At 46.2% G+C, this 21,385-nt stretch overlaps 1 protein-coding gene across 1 annotated transcript in view; it reads left to right on the forward strand.

Annotated features, from left to right (window-relative positions):
• LOC121276039 (leucine-rich repeat-containing protein 72) overlaps positions 1-21,385 on the forward strand; it is a 95,226-nt gene that overhangs the window by 62,053 nt on the left and 11,788 nt on the right. Inside the window, exons 5-6 of the mRNA XM_041183984.1 lie at positions 16,577-16,666; positions 16,764-16,901. Coding sequence (XP_041039918.1) covers positions 16,577-16,666; positions 16,764-16,901 — 228 coding nt within the window. The remainder of the gene's footprint in view (positions 1-16,576; positions 16,667-16,763; positions 16,902-21,385) is intronic.

Genomic DNA, 21,385 nt, shown 5'->3' on the forward strand with positions numbered 1-21,385 from the left:
TTATGGACCAAAAACTGGAAAGTGAGATTAGACTGGATGGCTCCTGGCTGGCTGGCATGAATGTGATGAGCCAAATGTCATCTGCCTGTGCTGTAAATTTCTATGATTCTTCAATTTTTAATAATGCAATCATGATGTAAGTATATTGTTGGTATAATGACCTTACCATTATAATATGAACTATTACCTATATGCTTTACTGTTTTGAAAATTTTTTGTGAATTCAGTCTGGATTTTACATAATAGAGCATGCAGATCAAAATATGAGACAGTGAAGTAAGTTAGGTTCCACTAAAATTTATATTTGACCCATTTATTTCTGCATAAGAAATCAGAAATTAATTAGATCAAATTTAATGTTGCTTCTCATCTCAACCCATAGTGCAAATTGTAAAATAGTATTCATTACTACCTTTAAAGCATAGCAAGCATGATCATTTAAATTAACCCAAACACTGACCATTTAAGTTGAGCTAGAACATTATCAACAAGGATTTTAGACTTGGATTAGCAGCAATTGGGAATGACCATTTAATAATGTCTCAACACCATATAAAAATAGGTACAGCACCTAGTTTATTGTTTGAGTTTAAATGATAAAAAGTATCTACCTCCTCCAGTCTTTTAACCTTACTATAATTTATAGGTTTTTAAAGTTTTTAAAAATTCTTTCATGGGTTGTTGGTATTGCTGGCAACACCAATGTTTGTTGCCCATCTCTAATTGCCCTCGAGAGGCAAGCTTAAGCTTGGCATCACCTTGACGTCTTTTGATTTATTTCTCCAAGTTTTTCTCTCTTTCCAGATGGAACTGATTACTTGTGGGGTTTACAGAAACTACTTCAACACTGACAGTCTCATTTTCCTTTATCAGCAAGATGAGCAACGTAGACTGCGAATTTTACCATTGAAGTATCAACCCTGCCATTGATAATTTACACTATATTTTTCCATATTTCTAATTGAAATGTACTGCGATGAGCAGAGTAACCAATCAGAAAAGGTGCAGCTATAGCTTTTGTACTTTCTGTCACTCCATAGATATTCATTAATTCCTTTTAAACTGCCCCTCATTGCTTTGCTTTGCCATGGGAATACATATCAATATGCAATTGTTGAATATTTTTTAGGCATTTATTTTTTCTTGAGGAACCTTTTAGCTAAACAAGCTGTGACGTAGCAGATTAAGAACAATAAAGACTTAAAAATTAAACATCGTTAAACTAAAATACATAAAGGAACATTTTATTGCTGCGAAGATGCAGTGTTTAAGAACCTGTTTTTCAACAAGTTCTAATCAGCAAACACATCCCAATGTGCAAGCACATAAAATAATATCCCAATTAACAAACACAGCAATGTTCTGATTCATGTGTTATTTAAATGACATCAGAGAGCATGATCAGATTCAATAAATTGTGCCACTGGCAGGCCTACACCTTTTGTTTTTAAGCCTGGGTGACGTTGGCCTGAAAACTGGCTTAAATTTAGGAAATTGTGATCTCTGTTCACTTTAATGAGGGGTGGAGGTATGATAATTACCTTCTAACTATTTTCAGCAAGGGCAACTATAAGAGTCACAGTTGTTCCAAGAAAATTCTGAGTTACATGATCAATCGTGTTAATGACAGTTTACTGCATAACTTGCTTGTTCTTTTGTGCCATTCAAGGATCCCTACATAGTAGATGCACTAAGGGTGGTGTGGGGGTTGGGGTGGGGGGGGTGGGGGGGGGGGGTGATTCCGGTGAGCAGGGCGTATAATAATATGCAGATATATTAAAATGAAGTTCCCAACATGAGGTGGCAGGAAATGTGGCCTGCCGTTGACAGGCAGTGCAGACGATTGCAAACTGGTTTCATGACGTTGTGAAACTGATTTCTGGCCTTTCCGCCATATTGTCTGCTCACACCCGTCATGACGCCCGACGGCAGTAGACACGGAAAATTCTGCCCAATGTTTTCAATGAACTGATCTTTGTAGGATTCACATTTTGCAATATGCTTTATATTGTAGATACCCTGAAACACTTGATGTGTTTGCAGATATTGATGCTACAAAATAATTGGCTTCATGGAGTTGAGAAGGTCATAAAAGAGATCAAGAAATTGAATTGGCTCCACACATTAAGTAAGCAGCTGTCTGTCTCAGGGGTATCAAACTCATTTTATGTGGTGGGCCTGACCCAATATTCTGGCAGCTGATGCAGGCCACATACAGCAACTGTTATAACAATAGAAATAAATAAGGATGAACCATATTGCTAATTTCTTACTGTTAGATTTTGTTTTTACATAACATAAGAAATAGGAACAGGAATAGACCATTTGGCCCGTCGAGCCTGCTCTGCCATTCAATAGATTATTGCCGATGATCTTCTGTTTTGATTTCCACATTCCCATCTAACCCCGATAACCTTTGATTCCCTTGCCTAACAAGAATCTATCTACCACTGCCTTAAAAATATTCAAAGACCCCACCTCCAACACCTTCTGAGGCAGAGATTTCTTATTGTCCATTTTATAAATATTGTCATAACACCAGTAGGTTTTTAATGGCTCTCTGCAACTTAGTTTTCTTATTCTGCTGATTGATCTGAATTGATGCCTACAAAGTAAAATACTCAATTAATTTATGTCAATAATCTGTAAAAAAAAAAAAAATGCTTAAATTACTGAAACGTAGCAATTGCTAAAATGCAAATACGCTTATTGTTATGGGACTTCTTTGGTAAACAATTAGCCACTATTTTATTTGCATGTGTGCAAATATCGGAATGTAGTTCTGCTGTCTGTACTTCAACTTGCACTGGTTAGTTACCTTTGTGCTTGTTAACCTACATAAGTCCCCCAGTCCAGCAACACCTCAATTTTAAAATTCTTATTTTTTTTTCAGTCCTTCTATAGCTCACTCCTTCTTGACTCTGTAATCTTCTCCTACTCTACAACCTTCCAAGATCTTTGCACTCCTATGTTCTAGCCCCAAGCCCATCCCTGATTTCAATTGCTACACCATTGGTCACAGTGCCTTCAGCTGCCCAGGCCCAAAGCTCCAGAATACCTACACTTCTCCATCTCTTTTTCCTCCTTGAAGACACTCCTTAAAACCTACCTCTTTGTCCAAGCTTTTGGTCACCTGTCTTAATATCTCCTTAGATGGCTCAGTGTCAAATTTTGTTTGATAAAGCTCCTATGAAGTACCTTGGGATCTTTTATGATGTTAAAGGTGCTATATAAATGCAAGTTGTTGTTGTAACCTTCAAGTTGCCCTGGTACCAGACAAATCCATCAAGTATTATGCTTAATTTAGAAGAGTTTTGCTGGTAGAATACTGGAGTGTATAAATTTGAATTAAAGTTTTACAACATGAGCAGCATTTTTCGCTGAGCAGGCAGGCATGCGCCCAACTCGCTCAAACGTAAAATGACACGTGATGATGTCAGGTGAGCATCTTGACGTCATCGCACACTCGCGTGATATTTCGCTTGGTGGGAATCGGAACCGCACCCACCATTAGTTGATAGGCCAGTTAAGGCCCTTGACAACCCAACTGACAGGGATTGAACGTTGCCTGTGTGATTTTTCACTCATCTCATGGGCTAAAAGGGCAGGCAGGCAGACCACAATTTGCAAAACCTCATCCAGGGACAGGATGAGAAGGGTCAGCAGCATTGTCAATGTGAGTAGTGAGGAGTTTTGGAGATAACTTGCTGCTGGTGGCTTATTGATACTTAGCTTAATCTCTGATTGGGGCTTCATTTTTAGCATTTCCAGGCTTCATTTCTACACTCAGAGTTGTCTCCCAGACTCCCTGAGGATTCGGACCGTCTGGACATTTCCAAATATCAGACAGCCTTCCTTACCCTGGTAATGGGGATTGTGGCCTCTGCAGGAGGCACCTCCTCTGTGGAGGAACAGAGGGGCAGAAGGGAGAGGAGGCCACGTCACCCGATGCAGCTTCTAGGGGAGTGACCTGTGGGAGGAGAGGAGCAGGAATAAGTGGCATAGGGCCAACAGTCCAAGGTAGAAGGAGCTGCAGAAGACATCATTATCTTGCTGCCAGGGTCTACAGGTGGCGATGCAGCTACCTCAATATGTCCGAGGTACAGTGCCGAAGGAGGTTCCACCTCTCAAGAGAGAGCGTTACCTGCATTTGTCAGAGGATTGGGCCTGAGATCATCTCTGACTGTGTGGGTGGACAGCCCATGCCATGGCTCTGAAGGTCACAGTGGCCCTCAACTTGTATATCTCCAGCCCTCTCCATGGTTCAGTAGGGGATCTTTGTGGTGTGTCCCAATCAGCTGTCCGCATTTGCATCAAGCTGCTGACAGAAGTTCTGTCAGGTGGATATTGATTTTCATTCATTTCTGTACGGACAAGGCCAACCAGGCTGAGCGAGCCAGAGGCTTTGCAGTGATTGCTGGGCTCCCCCGCGTCTAGGGTTCCATTAACTGCACACATGTGGCCATCATGGAGCCAGCAGGTCAGCCAATTGCCTTCATCAACAGGAAAGGCTTCCACTCCATGAACGTGCAGATAGTGTGTGTGAGACCATGTCCAAGGTACCCAGGCAGTTCCCATGGCGCTTACATCCTCAGACACTCCCAGGTGCCGAGGCTCTTCAGTGCTCCAGCCTGACTGGCTGGATGGCTGCTGGGTGACAAGGACTATCCCCTCAAAAGGTGGCTCTTGATACCTCTCCGCCACCCAAGAACAGAGGCGGAGCAGTGGTACAACAGGAGTCACGCCTCCACAAGGGCAGTGGTAGAGAGATCCTTAAGGCTTCTCAAGATGTACTTCCGATGCCTGTACAGTTCAGGGGGCACACTGCAAAGCGAGTCACTGATAGTGGTTGCATGCTGTGCTCTCCACAATTAGGCACTGTCAAAGGGAGCGGGGGATGGGGTGGGGGGGCACTGGAGGAAGAGGATCTTGAAGCAGCTGCATAGGCCACAAAGGATGAATCCAGTAGTGAGCCAGAAGAGGAGCATGTTGAGGAGAACACTGAGGGCTTGGAGCCAGACCTCGGTAACCTCCAGGGAGGCAGGGACACCTTGATCCAATGCTCCTTCAGCTAGGCTGCCAAATAAGAACTACCACCTCATGTCAGGATTGCTGCCTCCATCTTGGATCACAGAAATGACCCTTTCCTTGGCCCCCAAGACACACTCAGTGACTGTGCAATCAAGTTTTGAGCCACCCATGTCCAGCATTACATTCTGGGCTACCCTGCATCTACAAAACAAATGAAGCACACGCAGGCCAAAGCAAATATATTTAATGTTGGAACTCACATAGCTTTTAATGGAACAATATCCAGTGTTGGTAGTTACACCATTGAAAAAACAATGGAGGAACGAAAGATCACCCGTGATCAGACCCTCTTGTGCTTAAGGTGCTTTAAATTGACATTTATGGGTGCTACATCCAGGTGCCCCCACTCGCTGGCATTGGCATTGGAGACAGCCAGCTGTCTGTGATGTTTTGTTGGATTTGATGACCTTGGCGGTCATCCTTTGGCCTGTGGAGCCTGTGCTGGTCCTGGCTGGGAGGGATCAGCCAGTGCCATGGCTGGCATCTACCCAGTAGCCGCAGCCTCATCGGATGCGACGGTCATTGGCAGAGGGCCGGAGGAACTGCTGCTGTCATCCAGAGCACCCTGAGAGGAGTTACAGAGGTGACAAGCAGCTTGTGCACCAATGTGAGGTTGCTGTGGACCTCCCTTCTCGCCATTGATGGATGGGCACTCAACTGGGATACTGGGTGCCCCATCCATCATACACATGGACACTGATCAGTGCCTATGTGAGGGCTTGCAGGTCCAAGTGCAACCCCTGATTCTGTTCCTGGAGCAGCCTCTCCATGAGAGTCGCCACTGTCTCCATGGAGAAGGCATTGTGCTTAGCCATGAGGGTCAACACAGTGCTCATGCTCCACAGGGACTCCTCCACAACAGAGACCATGGCACTCATAACCTCATGGATCTCCACCAGATCCTCCCGCACACTCCGCTGGATTCCAGCATCTGCCACCTAATGGATGACTGCAAAGCCTCATCATCAACCTTCAACTGAGCATTGTCCTGGTCTCCAGCAGTCCTCCAACTGCCGGTGGCCTGGGCACTCTCTGCCTCCGCCTGCATTTCAAGTGAATGTGAAGTGCCCTCACCAATGTGCATCAAGACACTAGCTGCCGAACTAACGCCCACCGAGGTGCTGGTATCTGCTCTGGTTCCTGGTTCAGAGAGTGGGTGTGACACTGGTGCTAAGAGAGCATGGTGGTCCTTCGATGTCAGGGGTAGCCCTTCAGGGTCCAGAGAGTGAACGCCTGTGTGCTGGTGAACCTAAAAGGAAGAAGAAGGACATGCCATTAGTTAAAGTCATCACACTGTCACTGTGCATTGCCAGGCACCCTGGTGAGACAATGGAGATCTGCATCATGGTGTCCTCGTCTTTCAATGATCAATGGGAATTCCAGGTATGAGGCTCACATCAATGAAGAGACTACACTAGAATGGTTGCACAATCTGAAACTCTAACCTCAGTGCGCTGCACTTCGTCTGACACCCCAGTCTCACTGTGATTGCTTGACCAAGGTGCATGGTGCCTCTCAAGCTCCAAGGACTCCTGCTCATACCAGGAGAGGATGAGGAGGTGTAAGGGTCCTTCGCCAGTCTGCGGCATCACAATATAGTTATGGGATGTCTTCTCCACTCTCTACCTGCAGCGCCACAGGTGCCTGGCCAACCCCACCTGAGGAACACCTTGCAGGGCACATCCGAGTTGTGGCCCTCGAGCCACAAGGCACTCGGTCAAAGCAGCCAGGGCTCAGCCCCTTGGCTAGTGCTGATGTGATTGACAGTGGGTACTCAGACCCTAACACCTCTGAGCTTCATGGTGGGGGTGCAGCCAGCCCAAAACAATTCAGCACACTGACCTATGGTAACACGGTACTCACCCTTTGTGAGCACAGCAGGTCATTGAAGTGCTTCAGGCACTGCGCCCAGGTGCGCCGCACCAGGTTGTGGCTGCTCACCTGAGCTGCCACCTCCTCCCATGTCTTCTTTGTGAGGTGCGGTGGCCTCCTCTTCCCATCCCTGGGGACAAGGGTGTCCCTTCTGGCAGCGACCTCCTCCAGGAGGGCGGCGAGGCACTTGTCGGAAAAACGGAGGGCCAAGTGCCCTGCCGACCAGCCCTCCACACAATGGCAAACAGATGTCCTTCCGTGGCAGCCTTTCTGGGGCTGCCTTGGTTGTTTTTAAACAGGCCACTGGGTCGCCATTGGACCCGGCGGCCAACAGGCGCCCATCCCCGCTCTGCCCTTCCCGGCCAGTGATGAGCCACATTTCACGCTGTGCGAGCCTTAATTGGCCCGCCACTGTGAAATCGTGGTCGGGCCCCGATCACGGGTGGCGGTCAGCTTCCCGACTGCTCCTGCCCGCCCCTGCCGAGCCCGCCCAATGAGGGCAAAATTCTGCCGCATGAGATTCAATGTAATAGGAGTGCTGAATACCATGTAGGGCCCAAAGGAAAGTAGGATTTGGGGTCCCTCTGTTTTAACAGAACATAATGGAACGATTGATCTAATTTGTTGTGTTTCTGCCAGTTCCAGTGGTTGGCCTGAAGGAACTGATGAGGGAGCCACGTGTTGCCACAACTCTGATTTCCATAATGTGGGTGCCCTGAGTCCAGCTGCGGCCATTTTCTGTGCACCCAAAATGAGCTGAGGAAATTCAAGGCTCTTTATAAAGGGATGTCAATACTGAGCACCTGCAGCCAAACTGAGACGCTCTGAGGCCAGTGCAAACTATTTTGTTACAAACTAGTTTATCTGTTTTCCCCTTGCAGAGTTGATTAGCAATTACTGAGGTAACAGCAGCTTTGCTGCTTAATATTAACTGATATGATTGTCAATGACAAAACTCCGATCACCAGCTTAGGTTGTAGTCACAAGTACTTGAGACTTAAGTTAGAATAATGCTATGCAGCCCCATTAAGGGTCTTCTAACTGAGGACCAGATGGTTGATGCCGCTTATCAGTCTAATGACAAACTTTACAGGCATTTTCCTTTGTCACACCGCTTGTTAACTTTAAACTGTCTTCAACTATGATTTTCAACTGTCCCCAGAACTCAGCTTTATCAAAAACACACTGTTTTCGATTAAATTATAACATGTTAGCCCAGAATATTTTGGAAGAATAATGGCTAGTTTAAAGTGCATGCTGTTATTAGTGTGTAAATAACACAGTACTGTGTGGTGAAGAACAGATACATTGAGTTGTGAATCTCCAGAATTTTTTTTCTTGCAAAAGCAGCAGCATGTTGTCAAGCTCCCCATAATTGCCAATAAATCACTGTATTTACACTGTTTAAATTAATTAACCTGATTACAGAAAATTGTGTCTCCCATTTAAGACATAAAGACCCTTTCAATGTTGAAATTTATTCCCGGTAGGAAAGAAAAAGCAATATAAACTGGGAAATAAGAATACTGGTCCGAATTGGTCTTGTATACCTTAAAATAGAACACTGGTAAAACTGGGGAATAAGAGTACTGGTCTGAACTATTTTTTCCTTTTCCCAGAAAAGGAGCAGACAAAATCACAGTTTCATTCCTACAGGTAGTAATTTGTCCCTAATGATTTTTTTCTCTTTTCCTTTTGGTCTCATTTTTTCCTATCCAATCTTTCTTTCCCTCTCTTTATTTCTCTTTATTTGTGCGATTTGACTGATTCACAGTATTTCCTTCTCCATTATTGCTCTGTTTCTTTCTCTATCCTTAAATCATGAATTAAGGAAAAAAACGATGCCCTGTTGACCTCACCATGGTGTCATTAGCTCACACTTCCAGCAATTTGCGGCATGAAAAATGTTCAAGCTGAAGGGTGAGAAAAAATCTAACAAACGTGCAATGAAATGACCCACTTCAGCAAATTGTGGGTCAATATGAAGCAAAGAAAGACGAAAGCTTAGCTATGCCTTGTGCCATGTTTTTCCTGACAGCAGGGATCAAAGATTAAAAAGGTGAAAATGTTTTGCGCTGCAAATTGTTGGAAGTGTGTGCTAATGACACTGTGGTGAGGTCAGCAGGGCATCTGTCTTTTTCCTTAATTCATGATTTAAGGATAGAGAGAGAAACAGAGCAACAACAGAGAAGGAAATACTGTGAATTACAGTCAAATCACACAAATAAAGATTAAGAAGACAAGAGCAGAGAAAAGCAAGTTTGAATGAATACACACCTGGGATATTGAATGCACTACTTTGGTGATGCAGTCAAGTGACCACATTGGGACACCGAGTTATTAATGACATTTACCCAGATCAGAACAAATGGATCTTGTTGAGCTGAAAAAGATATTTCTATGTGTTGTATAAATAGAAAATAGTGCAGTTCATAGTAAGTCAGATAGCTGTTGTAACTCATGAGTGATTGCATTAATTTTAGGCAACGTTGATTTCAAGTGATTTTGAATCCTCAACACAAAAGCATATCACAAGAAAGCTAGTCAAAATCTCTTTAAAAATAGTTTGGTAAATCCATTTTTAAATTATTAATTCATTCATGAGATATGGGCATTGCTAACAAAGCCAGCATTTCCATCCTTAATTAGTAAAATAGTTTCTATGACAATTGGATAATTTCATGGTTTATCATTATTTCAATTTAATTAATTGAACTTAAATTCCCCTACTTGCCATGATGGGATTTGAACTCATTTCTCCAGAGCATTAGTCCAGGCCTCTGCATTAGGGCTACATGGCAAGTAACATCTTAACAGCAGGTGTTAAATAAAGATCACTACAGACATATGATAAGCCCAGTCATGTAGATCTTTAGCATTGGAAATCACCTGGAACTTCCCTGAGGTGTATTACTCCACTAAACTTTATTGCTGATATATCAGAAATAAACATTTTCATGATTAGCTTTAAACGAAGATTTCCATTTTGTAGCAGTATATTAAATATGTGTCCCAACGTGCCATAATCTGAGTTGTTAACAATGTTTTCAACTGAAAAATACTGAAACACAGGAATGTTACAGCAAGGATGCCATTGTGTCTGGTTCTCTGAATGAGCAATTCACTTAGTACCATTCCCCTACCTTCTCTCCTTAACCCTACACATTCTTTTTCCATTCGAGTCTAACTCTGTTTTGAATGCTTTAGTTGAACCTGCCTACATACAAAATAGGAGCAGAACCTTTAGTTTTGTCTCTTTGTTATCTTTGTAACATTTAGTCTTGACTATTAGTGTATTCTTAGGTTTTATCTCTCTATCCCTTCCTGCTATTCTATGACCATCATTTCCCATATTACTATTATGTTCTGCTGCCTTGAATCTACCTGTTGATTTGCCACACCTACCCAAGCTTGATCCCTCACCACAACACCCCTCCTAACCTGCCCCCCCCACCCCCTTTGTTAGGTTAAAGCCGTTTCTACTTCCCTAATTATGTGATTTGCAAGAACACTCATCCCAGCATGGTTCAGGTGTAGACCATCCCAATGGTTCAGCCCCCACTTTCCCCAGTACTGGTGACAGTGCCTTACAAACCAAAACCCCCTTCTCCCACACCAGTCTTAGAACCGTGCATTTATCTCTCTAATTTTACTTGCTCTTTGCCAATTTGGAATTTCTCCAATTTGTCTTCATAACTGAATTTCCTCATTCTTGGAGCCATTCTTATAAATCTCTTCTGCACTCTTTCCAATACCTTCGCATCTTTCCTAATGTGTGGTGCCCAGAACTGGATGCAATACTCTGGCTGAGGTCGAACTAATGTCCAATACAAGTACAACATAATCTCCTTACTCTTGCTCTTTATACCTCTATTAATAAAGCCTATGATACTATATGCTTTATTAACCGCACTCTCAACCTGTCCTGCCTTCAATGATTTATGCATGTATACATTCAGGTCCCTCTGCTCCTCCTTCCCCTTTAGGATCGTGCCCTTAATTTTATATTGTTTCTCCACGTTCTTCCTACCAAAATGAATCACTTCACATTTCATCACATTGAACTTCATCTGCCACTTGTCCTCCCATTCCACCAACTTGTCTGTGTCCTTTTGATGTTCTACAATATCCACCCCACAGTTTGGTATCATCCAAATTGAAATTGTGCCCTGTATACCAAAGTCTAAGTCATACCAGGAAATGTAAGCATCCCAACACTGACCCTTGGGGAACTCCACTTCAAACATACCTCCAGCCCAAAAAACATCAATTAGCTATTACTCTGTGTTTCCTGTCACACAGCCAATTCTGTATCCACGAGCAGAATTTTTCCGTCAACGAACGGGGCTGGGCCCAACACACCGACATATAAAATGACACGTGATGACATCAGGTGTGTGTCATGACGTCACTGCTCGCTATCACGATATTTTGGAGGGTGGGCACGCTATGAGTTCCGAGACACGTCCGCCATTAATTAATGGGCCAGTTAAGGCCCATGAGGCAGCAACTGACAGCGATTTTTCACAGCCCATGCGATTTCCAGTGCATTGCACGGGCAGGCGGGTAGGCCACATTTTTAAAAACCTCATTCACGGCGGGATAAGAGGGGTGAACGGGCTCACTAATGTGAATTGTTAGTGCTAAACTTAGTGCTACTTGCTTGTGTGAACAGGACAACTTCAATTCTCTTCAGAGCTGCTTTGACAGAAAGAACAGACATCAGTTCAGGACTCTGGAGGAATCATAACACCTGGGGCCTTGCAGGCATCAGACAGCCTTCCCTTTCCCTGGGATTGTGCCCTCCGTTGGAGGCAGCTCCTCTGAGGAGGAAGCGAGGGCCAGAAGGAGGAGGAGGCCAGGAGTCCATATTCAGCCTCCAGGGGAGCCACCTTTGGAAGGAGAGGCGCAGGCACAAGGGGCGCAGGGCCAAGAGGAAACACAAGGTGGAAGGGATCACAGAAGACGCCACTATCCTGCTGCCAGGGTTTACAGGCAGTGATGCAGCCACCTCAATATGTGTGAGTTGCAATACCGAAAGAGGCTCCGTCTCTCAAGGGAGACAGTGACCTCCATCTGTCAGATGATCGGCCCTGAGATCAGCGCCTACTGTGTGGGTGGACACCCCATACTGGTGGTGCTGAATGTCACGGTTGCTCTCAACTTCTATGCCTCCAGCTCCTTCCAGGGGTTGGTGTGTGACCTTTGTGGAGTGTCCCAGTCAGCTGTCCACAGTTGTGTCAAGCTGGTAACAGACACTGTTCAGGAGTGCATTGACTTTTATTTGCTACCACTCAGATGAGGCCAGCCAGGCGGAGCAAGCCAGAGGCATTGCAGCGTTTGCTGGGTTCCCCTGCGTCCAGGGTACTATTGACTGCATACATGTGGCTATCAAAACGCCAGCGGGTGAGCCAGGTGCCTTCGTCAACAGGAAGCGATTCCACTCCATGAATGTGCAGATAGTGTGTGATCACAGGATGCAGATTCTACAAGTCTGTGCAAGGTACCTAGGCAGCTCCCACGATGCCTACATTCTCAGACACTCCCAGGTGCCAAGGCTTTTCAGTGCTCCAGCCCGGCTGGATGGATGTCTGCTGGGTGACAAGGGCTATCCGCTCAAAAGGTGGCTCATGACACCTCTCCACCATCCAAGAACAGAGACCGAGCAGCGGTGCAACAGGAGCTGAGCCTCACAAGGGCAGTGGTAGAGAGAACCATTGGTCTTCTCAAGATGCGCTTCCGAAGCATGGATCGTTCAGGGGGCACATTCCAATACCCCCAGCTCGTGTGTCACTTATAGTGGTTGCATGCTGCGCTCTCCACAATCTGGCAGTGGAAAGGGGGGATGCAGTGGAGGAAGAAGATGTAGACACAGATGCTCTGACTGCAGATGATGAGTCCACTAGTGAGTCCGAGGATGAGCACACTCAGGAGAATGCTGAGGGGATAGACACCGATCCGGGCAACCTCCAGTGAGGCAGGGACACCTGGGAGGCTTTGATCCAACGCTCCTTCAGCTAGCCAGGGCTCCAGGCTCCAACACATGCCAGGGCTGCAGGCTCCATACTTGATACCTGACAGCAACACTTGCCTGGTCAGGAACATTAATTATGTACCTTGTCAATGACAAACAAGTCACTCATAACATAATGGTTCCCATTCACGTGCAGAACTAATGAAGCATCCAGAGGCTTGTTGAGAACCAAAACATTTAATGATTGTCAACTTGCATACAGAAATCAAAGTCCATTAAAAGGTGTTGAACAGCACACCTACTTAAAAACAACTGAAACGGGGACCAAAAGAATACCACCAGTGATAATCCCGTGTTGTGCCTAAGGTGATTTATGGTTACATTTGCGGGTGCCTCGTTTAGGTGCTCCCCCCTCGCTGGCACCAGCATTTGAGACACTGCTCACTCTGCTATCCTGTTGGCTTTGATGACCTCAGCGGGAATCCTCTGGCCTGTGGAGCCTGTGCTGGCTCCGACGGGAGGGGGGGGGGTGCGGTGGCAGGGAGTGGTCAGTGGCACAGCTAGCTTCTCCCCAGTCCCCACAGCCTCATCAGAAACCACAGTCAATGGCAGAGGGGCAGATGAGCTGCTGCCATCATCCGGAGTGCCCTGAGAGGAGCCCACAGAGATGACAGGCAGCTCGTGTGCCAATGTGAGGTCGTTTTAGACCTCCCTGCTCACCTAGCTGGGATATTGGGTGCCAATCCATTGATGGATGGGCACCTAGCTGGGGTACTGGGTGCCAATCCATCTCCCTCACTGACACTGACCAGCTGAGGTCAGTGCCGCTGTGAGGCCTTGAAGGTCTGAGCGCAATCCCAGGAAGCCCTGATTGTTCTCCTGGAGGAGCCTCTCCATGAGAGTCAGCAGCTTCTCCATGGAGGAGGCATTATGCTCAGTCATGAGGGTCATTGCATTGCTCATGCTCTGCATGGAATCCTCCATCACGGAGACCAGGGCACGCATTCCCTCATGTATCTCCGCCAGATCCTCCCGCAAACCCTGCTGGACTTCCAGCATCTGCTTCCTCAAGGACGTCTCCAGAGGCACAGCATCAGCCATCAACTGAGCATGTTCCTGGTCCCCAGCAGTCCTCTGACTGCCTGTGCCCTGGGCACTGCCTGTCTCCGCCTGCACCTCAAGCGAGTGTGAAGTTCCCTCACCACTGTGCATTGAGATACTAGCTGATGATCTTATCCCCACCGAGGTGCTGGTATCTGTTGGTGCCTGCCTGGCTGAGAGGGTGTGACACTGGTGCGTTTATAAAATTCTCGGCCCTCAGGGGTCAGTGGCGCTCCCCTCTGCCTCATGAGTCTGGGCATGTTCCAGAGAGGCTGAAAGGAAGAACAAGGACATTTGATTAGTAGAATGTTAATGTGCATGCCTGGCACCTGGGTCAGGAAGTGTTCCTCCTTTCATTATCAATGGGGATCCCATGTTGGAGGCTGAAATCAATATACAGTCAACAGTGGAATGTCTGCATTGACAGACATTGTGACCTCAGTGGATGGCACTCTTACCTACCAGTGGCACCCCAACCTCACCGCGACCGTTTGACCTGGGAACATGGTGCCTCTCCAGCTCTTGTGCCTCCTGCTTGTATCTGGTCATGGTGAGAAGATGGGGCTGCCCTCTGCCAGTCCGCAGCCACTCTGCATTATTTTGTTCTGTCTTCTCCTGAAAGGAGAGAGGAGCATTGATTAGTCCACCCTGTACCTGCATTGCCATTTCAGCCTTGCCACCCCCACCTGAGTGAAACATTGCAGGGCTCATCCGATTCATGACCCTGGAGCCACCATACACTCATTCCAAGCAGTCAGGGTTGATGCCCTTGCCCAGATGCTGCCTCCATCACATTTGCCACTCACCCTCTAAGACCTTCCAAACTCACGAGCACTGCCACCTAGAAGGACAAAGGCAGCAGATACCTGGGTACACCGCTATCTGGAAGTTCCCCTCCAAGTCACTCAGCATCCTGACTTTGAAATGTTTTGGCACTCCACCACTGTGGCTAGGTCAAAATCCTGGAGCTCGCCCCCAAACGCTACTGTGGGTGTTCCAGCACCATATGCAACGGATACAGAAGGCAGCTCAGCACCACCCTCTGAGAGGCAACTAGGGATGGGCAGTAAATGCTGGCCCATCTGGCAAAGGCCGCATCCCATGAATGAAAGAATGAATGCAAAAACAAAATTCTGAGTTGGGAGTTGGGGGGGGGGGGGGTGGTGGTGGGAGGGGGGGGTGGTGGGGGGAGGGGGGCAGTGGGGGGGAGTGGGGAGGGGGGGGGTGGGGGAGTGGGGAGGGGGGAGGGGGGCAGTGGGGGGGAGTGGGGAGGGGGGGAGTGGGGGGGGGTGGGGGGGAGTGGGGGGGGGTGGGGGAGGGGAGGGGGGAGGGCGGTGAAGGGGGGTGGGGGGAGGGGAGGGGGGGTGGGAGGGGGGAGGGGGGGAGGTGGGAGTGGGAGGGGGGGTGGGAGGGGAGGGGTGGGGTGGGGAGGGGGTGCAACGTAACTGCTGTGAAAAGTGATCCAGGCCAACACGGTATTCACCCTACCTGATCGCAAGAGGTTATTAAACCGCTTGCGGCACTACACCCAGGTGCATCTCACCACATCGTGGGAGCTGACCCTTTCTGCCAGCTCCTCCCAGCTTCTCCTCCTATTCCTTGAGATCCAAGGATCTCACGGCGTGCTGCCACCTCCTTGAGGAGGGCAGCAAAGTATCCATCTAAAAACCTTGGGGCCGACTGCCTGCCGACCTGCCCTCCCGCCTGGCCTCATTCTCCGAGAATGCTATCTGACATCCTCCTGTGCAACATCAGTGGTAGCCTTTGGAAGACAGCTGCACTGTTCTTGAATAGGCCACCGGGTCGCCATTGGACCTGGCGGTCATTGGTCTCCTGCCACTGCCCACCCCTTCCAGCTGATCTTGGGAGCTGCGATTCACGCTGGGCCCGCTTATGTAAAATGGCGGCGCAGAGCTGATTGCAGACGGCGATCGGCTCTGCACCTCTCCTGCCATAACTAAAATTCTGGCTCATGTTGCAACTGCCTCTTTCATTCTGTGAGCTATGCTCACAAGTCTGTTGTGTGGCATGGTATCAACTGTCTTTTGGAAGTCCATGCACACCACATCAACTACACTACCCTCAACAATCCTCTCTTTCCTTCAAATAACTACAGAAAGTTTGTTAAATACCATTTCCCCTTAAGTAATCCATGCTGGTTTTCCTAAATTAACCTTCATTTATCCATGTGACAATTAATTTTGTCCCAAATTATTGTTTCCAGAAGTTTCCCCACCACCAAAGATAAACTGACTAGCCTGTAATTGCTGGGCTTAGCTTTGCACCCTTATTTGAACAACAGTGTAACGTTTACAATTCCCCAGTCAACTGGCAACACCCGACTCTAAGGGAGGCTGAAAAATTATGGCTATTTTATGAAAAATGTACACATTTGCAGTAAATTAAACCAGTCAACTTTGCTTCCTGAGTTATCAAAGAATCAAAACATTGAGCATTTCAATATCAAGCTGTGAACATAGCATTGTTACTTCACTTCCCTTGATGTAATTTTAATTCGTAAATTTCATTCTCTTTCAGATTTATTCAATAATCCTTTGACACAGGATCAAGATTATCGCCTCTATGTCATCTATCACCTGCCTTCAGTACAGCTGCTTGATAGACAGAGTTAGTTATTCAAAGTTTTATACTTACTTATCTTTGAAAGTTCTGAATTCTGAATGCTGTTGAGGTTACAGTACACACTCATGCCTTACTTGTACAGTGATTACCCAGAAGGAGCGAGATAATGCTTTTGATTACTGCAGCCAAGACCGATTCCGAATCCGTCAATCTTTGGCTTTTGGGCAGAAGAAACCTCATTTTACTGTTGAACAGATAATACCAAAGAGAAGTCATTCAGGTGGGAACTTATATATTACTTAAGTAATTGACTTGTAAAATCATTTTTTACCAATTAAGTATACATCGGCTGCAAACGACAGCAAATAAATTTTGCCAGCGTGTTTTAATAGATGATTTATTAAAAATAACTTCATAATTACTGTTGCATGTCCTGTCACATTGCCCATAGGCCATTGATGATACTGGGCTGTGACCATGGCAGGATTAAAGGAATAGAAGCATTTATTTTTAAAAGAAAAAGTTTTCAAATAAATAAATGTGTGTTTGTAATTCATCAGCCATGACTCCCTACACAGGATTCTTCATAAATCAAATTCCAGGCATCTAAAGCCTGAGAGCTACTTATAAACTTAGCCTGAGAGTTCTTGAGGCCCATGTTCCTTACATCTGCCTTTGATAAAATGTGCCTTAAGCTTGCATAAGCTCACCTCTTAAGTTTCTCTCTCAGTATTTTATGAGAGATTTTGACTTCCCTCAATAATAGCCATTACATTTATAGTGGAAATGTTACTAGATCTGCCATCAGCAGCAACAGAATTGTCTCCCACCACCATCTGTAACATCAAGGCATGGCATATTCCTCATTCTACCATTAATATCAAGCCAGGGGAATCAACCTTGATGAGTGGAGAATAGCATGCTAGGAGCTACATCAGGCATACTTAAAAATGAGGTATCAACCTGGTAAAGTTACAACACAGGGCTACATGCATTGTTAAACAGAGGAGCAGCATGTGATAGAGCTAAGCGATCCTACAGCTAACGGATCAGATCAAAGCTCTGCAGTCCTGCCGCATCAAATCCTGAATACTGGTGGACAATTAAACAACTAGTAGAAGGAGGTGGCTTCATGATCATCCCCATCCTCAATAATGGCAGAGCTCAGTACGTGAGTGTAAAAGACACAGCAGAAATGTTTGCAACCACCTTCAGCTAGAAATGCTAAATAAATGATTGATTTTGGTCTCCTTCTGAGACCCCTCCATCATAAATTCAAGACTTCAGCCATATTGACTGACTCAATGTGATATTAAGAAACAGCTAAGTGCACTGGTTACATCAAAGGCCTGGACAACAACACAGCTATAGTACTGAAGTTTTGTGCTCCAGAACTAGCCATGCCTTAAACCAAGTTGTTCCAATACAACTACAAAACTGGCATCTACCCCAATAGTGTGGAAAATTGCCCAGGTATTCCCAGTTCACAAAGGGTGGGGCAAGTCTAATCTGGCAAATAACTGTCCCTTCAATCTACTCTCCTTCATCAGCAAAATGATGGAAGGTGTCACTGTCATTGCTAACATGTGGCACTTACCAATAACCTGCTCACTGGGGCCCAATGTGGTTCTACCAGGACAGCTTTGTTCCAGACCTCATAACAGCCTTGGTACAAACATGGACAACAGAGCTGAATTCCAGAGGTGAGGTGAGACTGACTGCTTTTGACATCAAGGCAGCATTTGACTGAGTGTGGCATCAAGGAGCCTTAGCAAAATGGATGCCAATGGGAATTAGATGGAGAACTCTTCACTGGTTGGGGTCATACCTAGACCTTTTAAAAAAATCATTCACAGGATGTGGGCAAAGCAAGCCCTTATCACACATCTCTAATTGCCCATGAGGATGTGGTAAAGAGCTTTCTTTTTGACGACTAAGTGGCTTGCTGGGTCGTTTCAGATAACAAGAGTCAACCACATTGTTGCAGGTCTGCCATTACATAAGGGTCAGACCAGGTAACTATGGCAGATTTCCATTTCTCTAAAAGGCATTTGTGAACCAAATAGGTTTTTACACCATTACTCTCTCTCACCTTGCCAGTCTTCCTGGTACGGCCCTCATCTCCACTCCCTTAAGTCCAAGGGACACAGACATGAAAGGATATGGAGGACAACTGGTTTAGCCATCCACTGTCAGATCAGACTGGACCTGACAGTGGGCTCCTGCTCTTATCTACTAAAATTGCTTATTATTGTAGGATCATCTTTGAATGCACAGATAACTCCTGGCTTCTTTTCTCTACTGAAAACCATCATCTTAAATCTCTCTCCCTTGTCCCCTCCACCCTCACCCCCAACAACAAGTGCGAGGAGCTCATTGGACTTCTTTGTCACTCAGATTGAGACAATCCAATCAGCTGTCTCTACCATGTTCCTCCCTTCCACTAGCCCACCTGGCTAAAATTCCTTTAATGCTTTCCACTGCCCTAGCCTTTAAAGCGCATTTTTCTCTAGTTTTTCTCCTGTCTCCCCTCATGCCCTTTCTGAGCATATCTTGTCCATGAGACCCACCTCCTGTTCCTGTAATCCTGTTCCCATAATCCTGTTCCCACTAAACTGCTGATCACTCCCTCCAGCACCCCATGTTAACTGAAATTGTACAATTCGCTCTCTTCAGCTGTTGTCCCTCTTTCATTTAAATAAACTGTCATCATCCCTCTCCTCAAAAAAAACCCTTGACATCTTTGCAATCTACCCCCCTATTTCCAATCTCCCTTTCCTCTCCAAAGTCCTTGAATATGTTCCCCCTTCTTAAATCCATTATCATCTTTCCCAGAACTCCATGTTTGAATCCCTCCAGTCAGATTTCTGCTCCTGCCACAGTACCGGAACAGATCTTATCAGCTCTTATCAAAGTCACAAATGACATCCTATGTGAGTGTGACTTAAGTAAACTTGCCCTCCACGTCCTTCTTGACCTGTTTGCAGCTTTTGGCATGGTTGACCACACTATCCTTCCCCAATGCCTCTCCCCTGCCGTTTGATTGTATGGAATTGCTCTCACCTGGCTCCATTCTTAACTATCTAATCATAGCCAGAGAATCATTTGCAATGGCTTCTTTCCCTGTTCCTGCATTGTTGCCTCTGGTGTCCCCTAAGGATCTATCCATGTCTCCTTCCTATTTCGCATCTACATGCTGCTATTCAGTGACATCATCCAAAGGCGCAGTGTTAGTTTTCACAAGTACACTGATGACACTGTTGCTGAATTATCAGGCTGCTTGTCCAACATCCAGTGCTGGATGAGCAGAAATTTCCTCCAATTAAATATTGGAAAGACTGAAGCCCCTACTTTTGGTGTCAGCTCCAAACTCTGTTCCCTAGCTCCTGACTCCATTCCTCTCCCAGTTAGATAAACACTATGTGACAGTATACAAACATACAGAATTGACAGGTAGGAAAATTTCAGCTGCTCCAAGGGTAACCTGAGGCCCCATCTGCCTGTTCAGGTGGACATAAAAATACCCCATCATTTATTGGATGAAGAGCAGAGAATTCCCCTAGTGTCATGGCTTGAATTCCTCATAAACCAATACCACCAGCACACAGACAGGTGAGCCAGTTACTCATCTAATTTTCTGTTTGTGGCATCTTTGCATAAATTGGCTGCTGCGTTTGTTTACCTAATGACAGTCATTACACCAAAAGAGTAAGTCACTTTTTGGAAGTCATTGGAAGGTCCTGAGGATCTGAAAAATTTGTTCTATCTTTAAAGTATTGGCAAACCCATAAGACAGGATTCATAGATTTTCAATCACATGATTCAGGGTTTGACTTAGAAATAGTATTTAAAAATATAGCTACAGATTTGCACCAATTAAAAGTGATTTCCACTTTGTAGTGATGCAACAACTGACATTATATATCCAGAGTGTAATTATGTAAATACTCGGGTTCGGTGGATCGCTTCAATTACAGCAACAACTTCTATTTTGATAGCACCTTTCCAATAATAAAAATGCCCCAAAGCGCTTCACAGAGACATTATAAAACAAAATATGACATTGAGCCACATAAGGTGATATTGGGAGGTTTGGAGGGGGCCAAAGAATGTGTTGGGGTGCGGTTGGGAGGGGGTGAATGAAGGTATTGGGAGGGTGGGGTGAAGTTGGGAGGTGGGAATGAAGGGGGGGGTGAGGTTGGGAGGGGTGAATGAAAGTGTCAGGGGGTGAGGTTGGGAGGGGGGAGGGGGTTTTGGGGGAGGAGGAGGTAATGGGGAAGAAGATGGCAACTGGGGAGGTAACTGTACGGGGGGTGTAAGGTGTAAAGGAAGGAGTGCGGAGAGGGGAAGGAGTCCAGGGGGCGGGAGGAGCGTGGAGAGGGGATGGAATCCAGGGGTGGACGGAGTAAGGGTGGAGGAAGGAGTCAGGAAGAGGGAAGGAGTAAAGCTGGAGGAAGAAATAGGGGTGTCTTAAGGAGTCAGCAAGGGGGAAGGAGTGAGCCTGGAGGAAGAGGTGAGGCTGAAGGAAGGAGTTGGGAGGAAGTAAGGACTAAGGTTGGTAGAAGAAGTTAAGGGTGTCTGAGGGAGTCAGGAAGGGGGAGGGACTAAGCGGCAGGGGGAGGGGGGTGTCTGGTGGGTTGGGAGGACTAAGGTGGGAGGAAGGGCTCTGGGGAAGGAAGGGTTTCCAGGGGGGAAGAGGGTCCAGAGGGGGCATGTCCAGGTGAACATGCACCGGAGAGTTCTGATGGGTCCATGACTGCCTCC

The sequence above is a fragment of the Carcharodon carcharias genome, chromosome 3 (genome assembly GCF_017639515.1).
Source record: "Carcharodon carcharias isolate sCarCar2 chromosome 3, sCarCar2.pri, whole genome shotgun sequence".
Taxonomy (NCBI): domain Eukaryota; kingdom Metazoa; phylum Chordata; class Chondrichthyes; order Lamniformes; family Lamnidae; genus Carcharodon; species Carcharodon carcharias.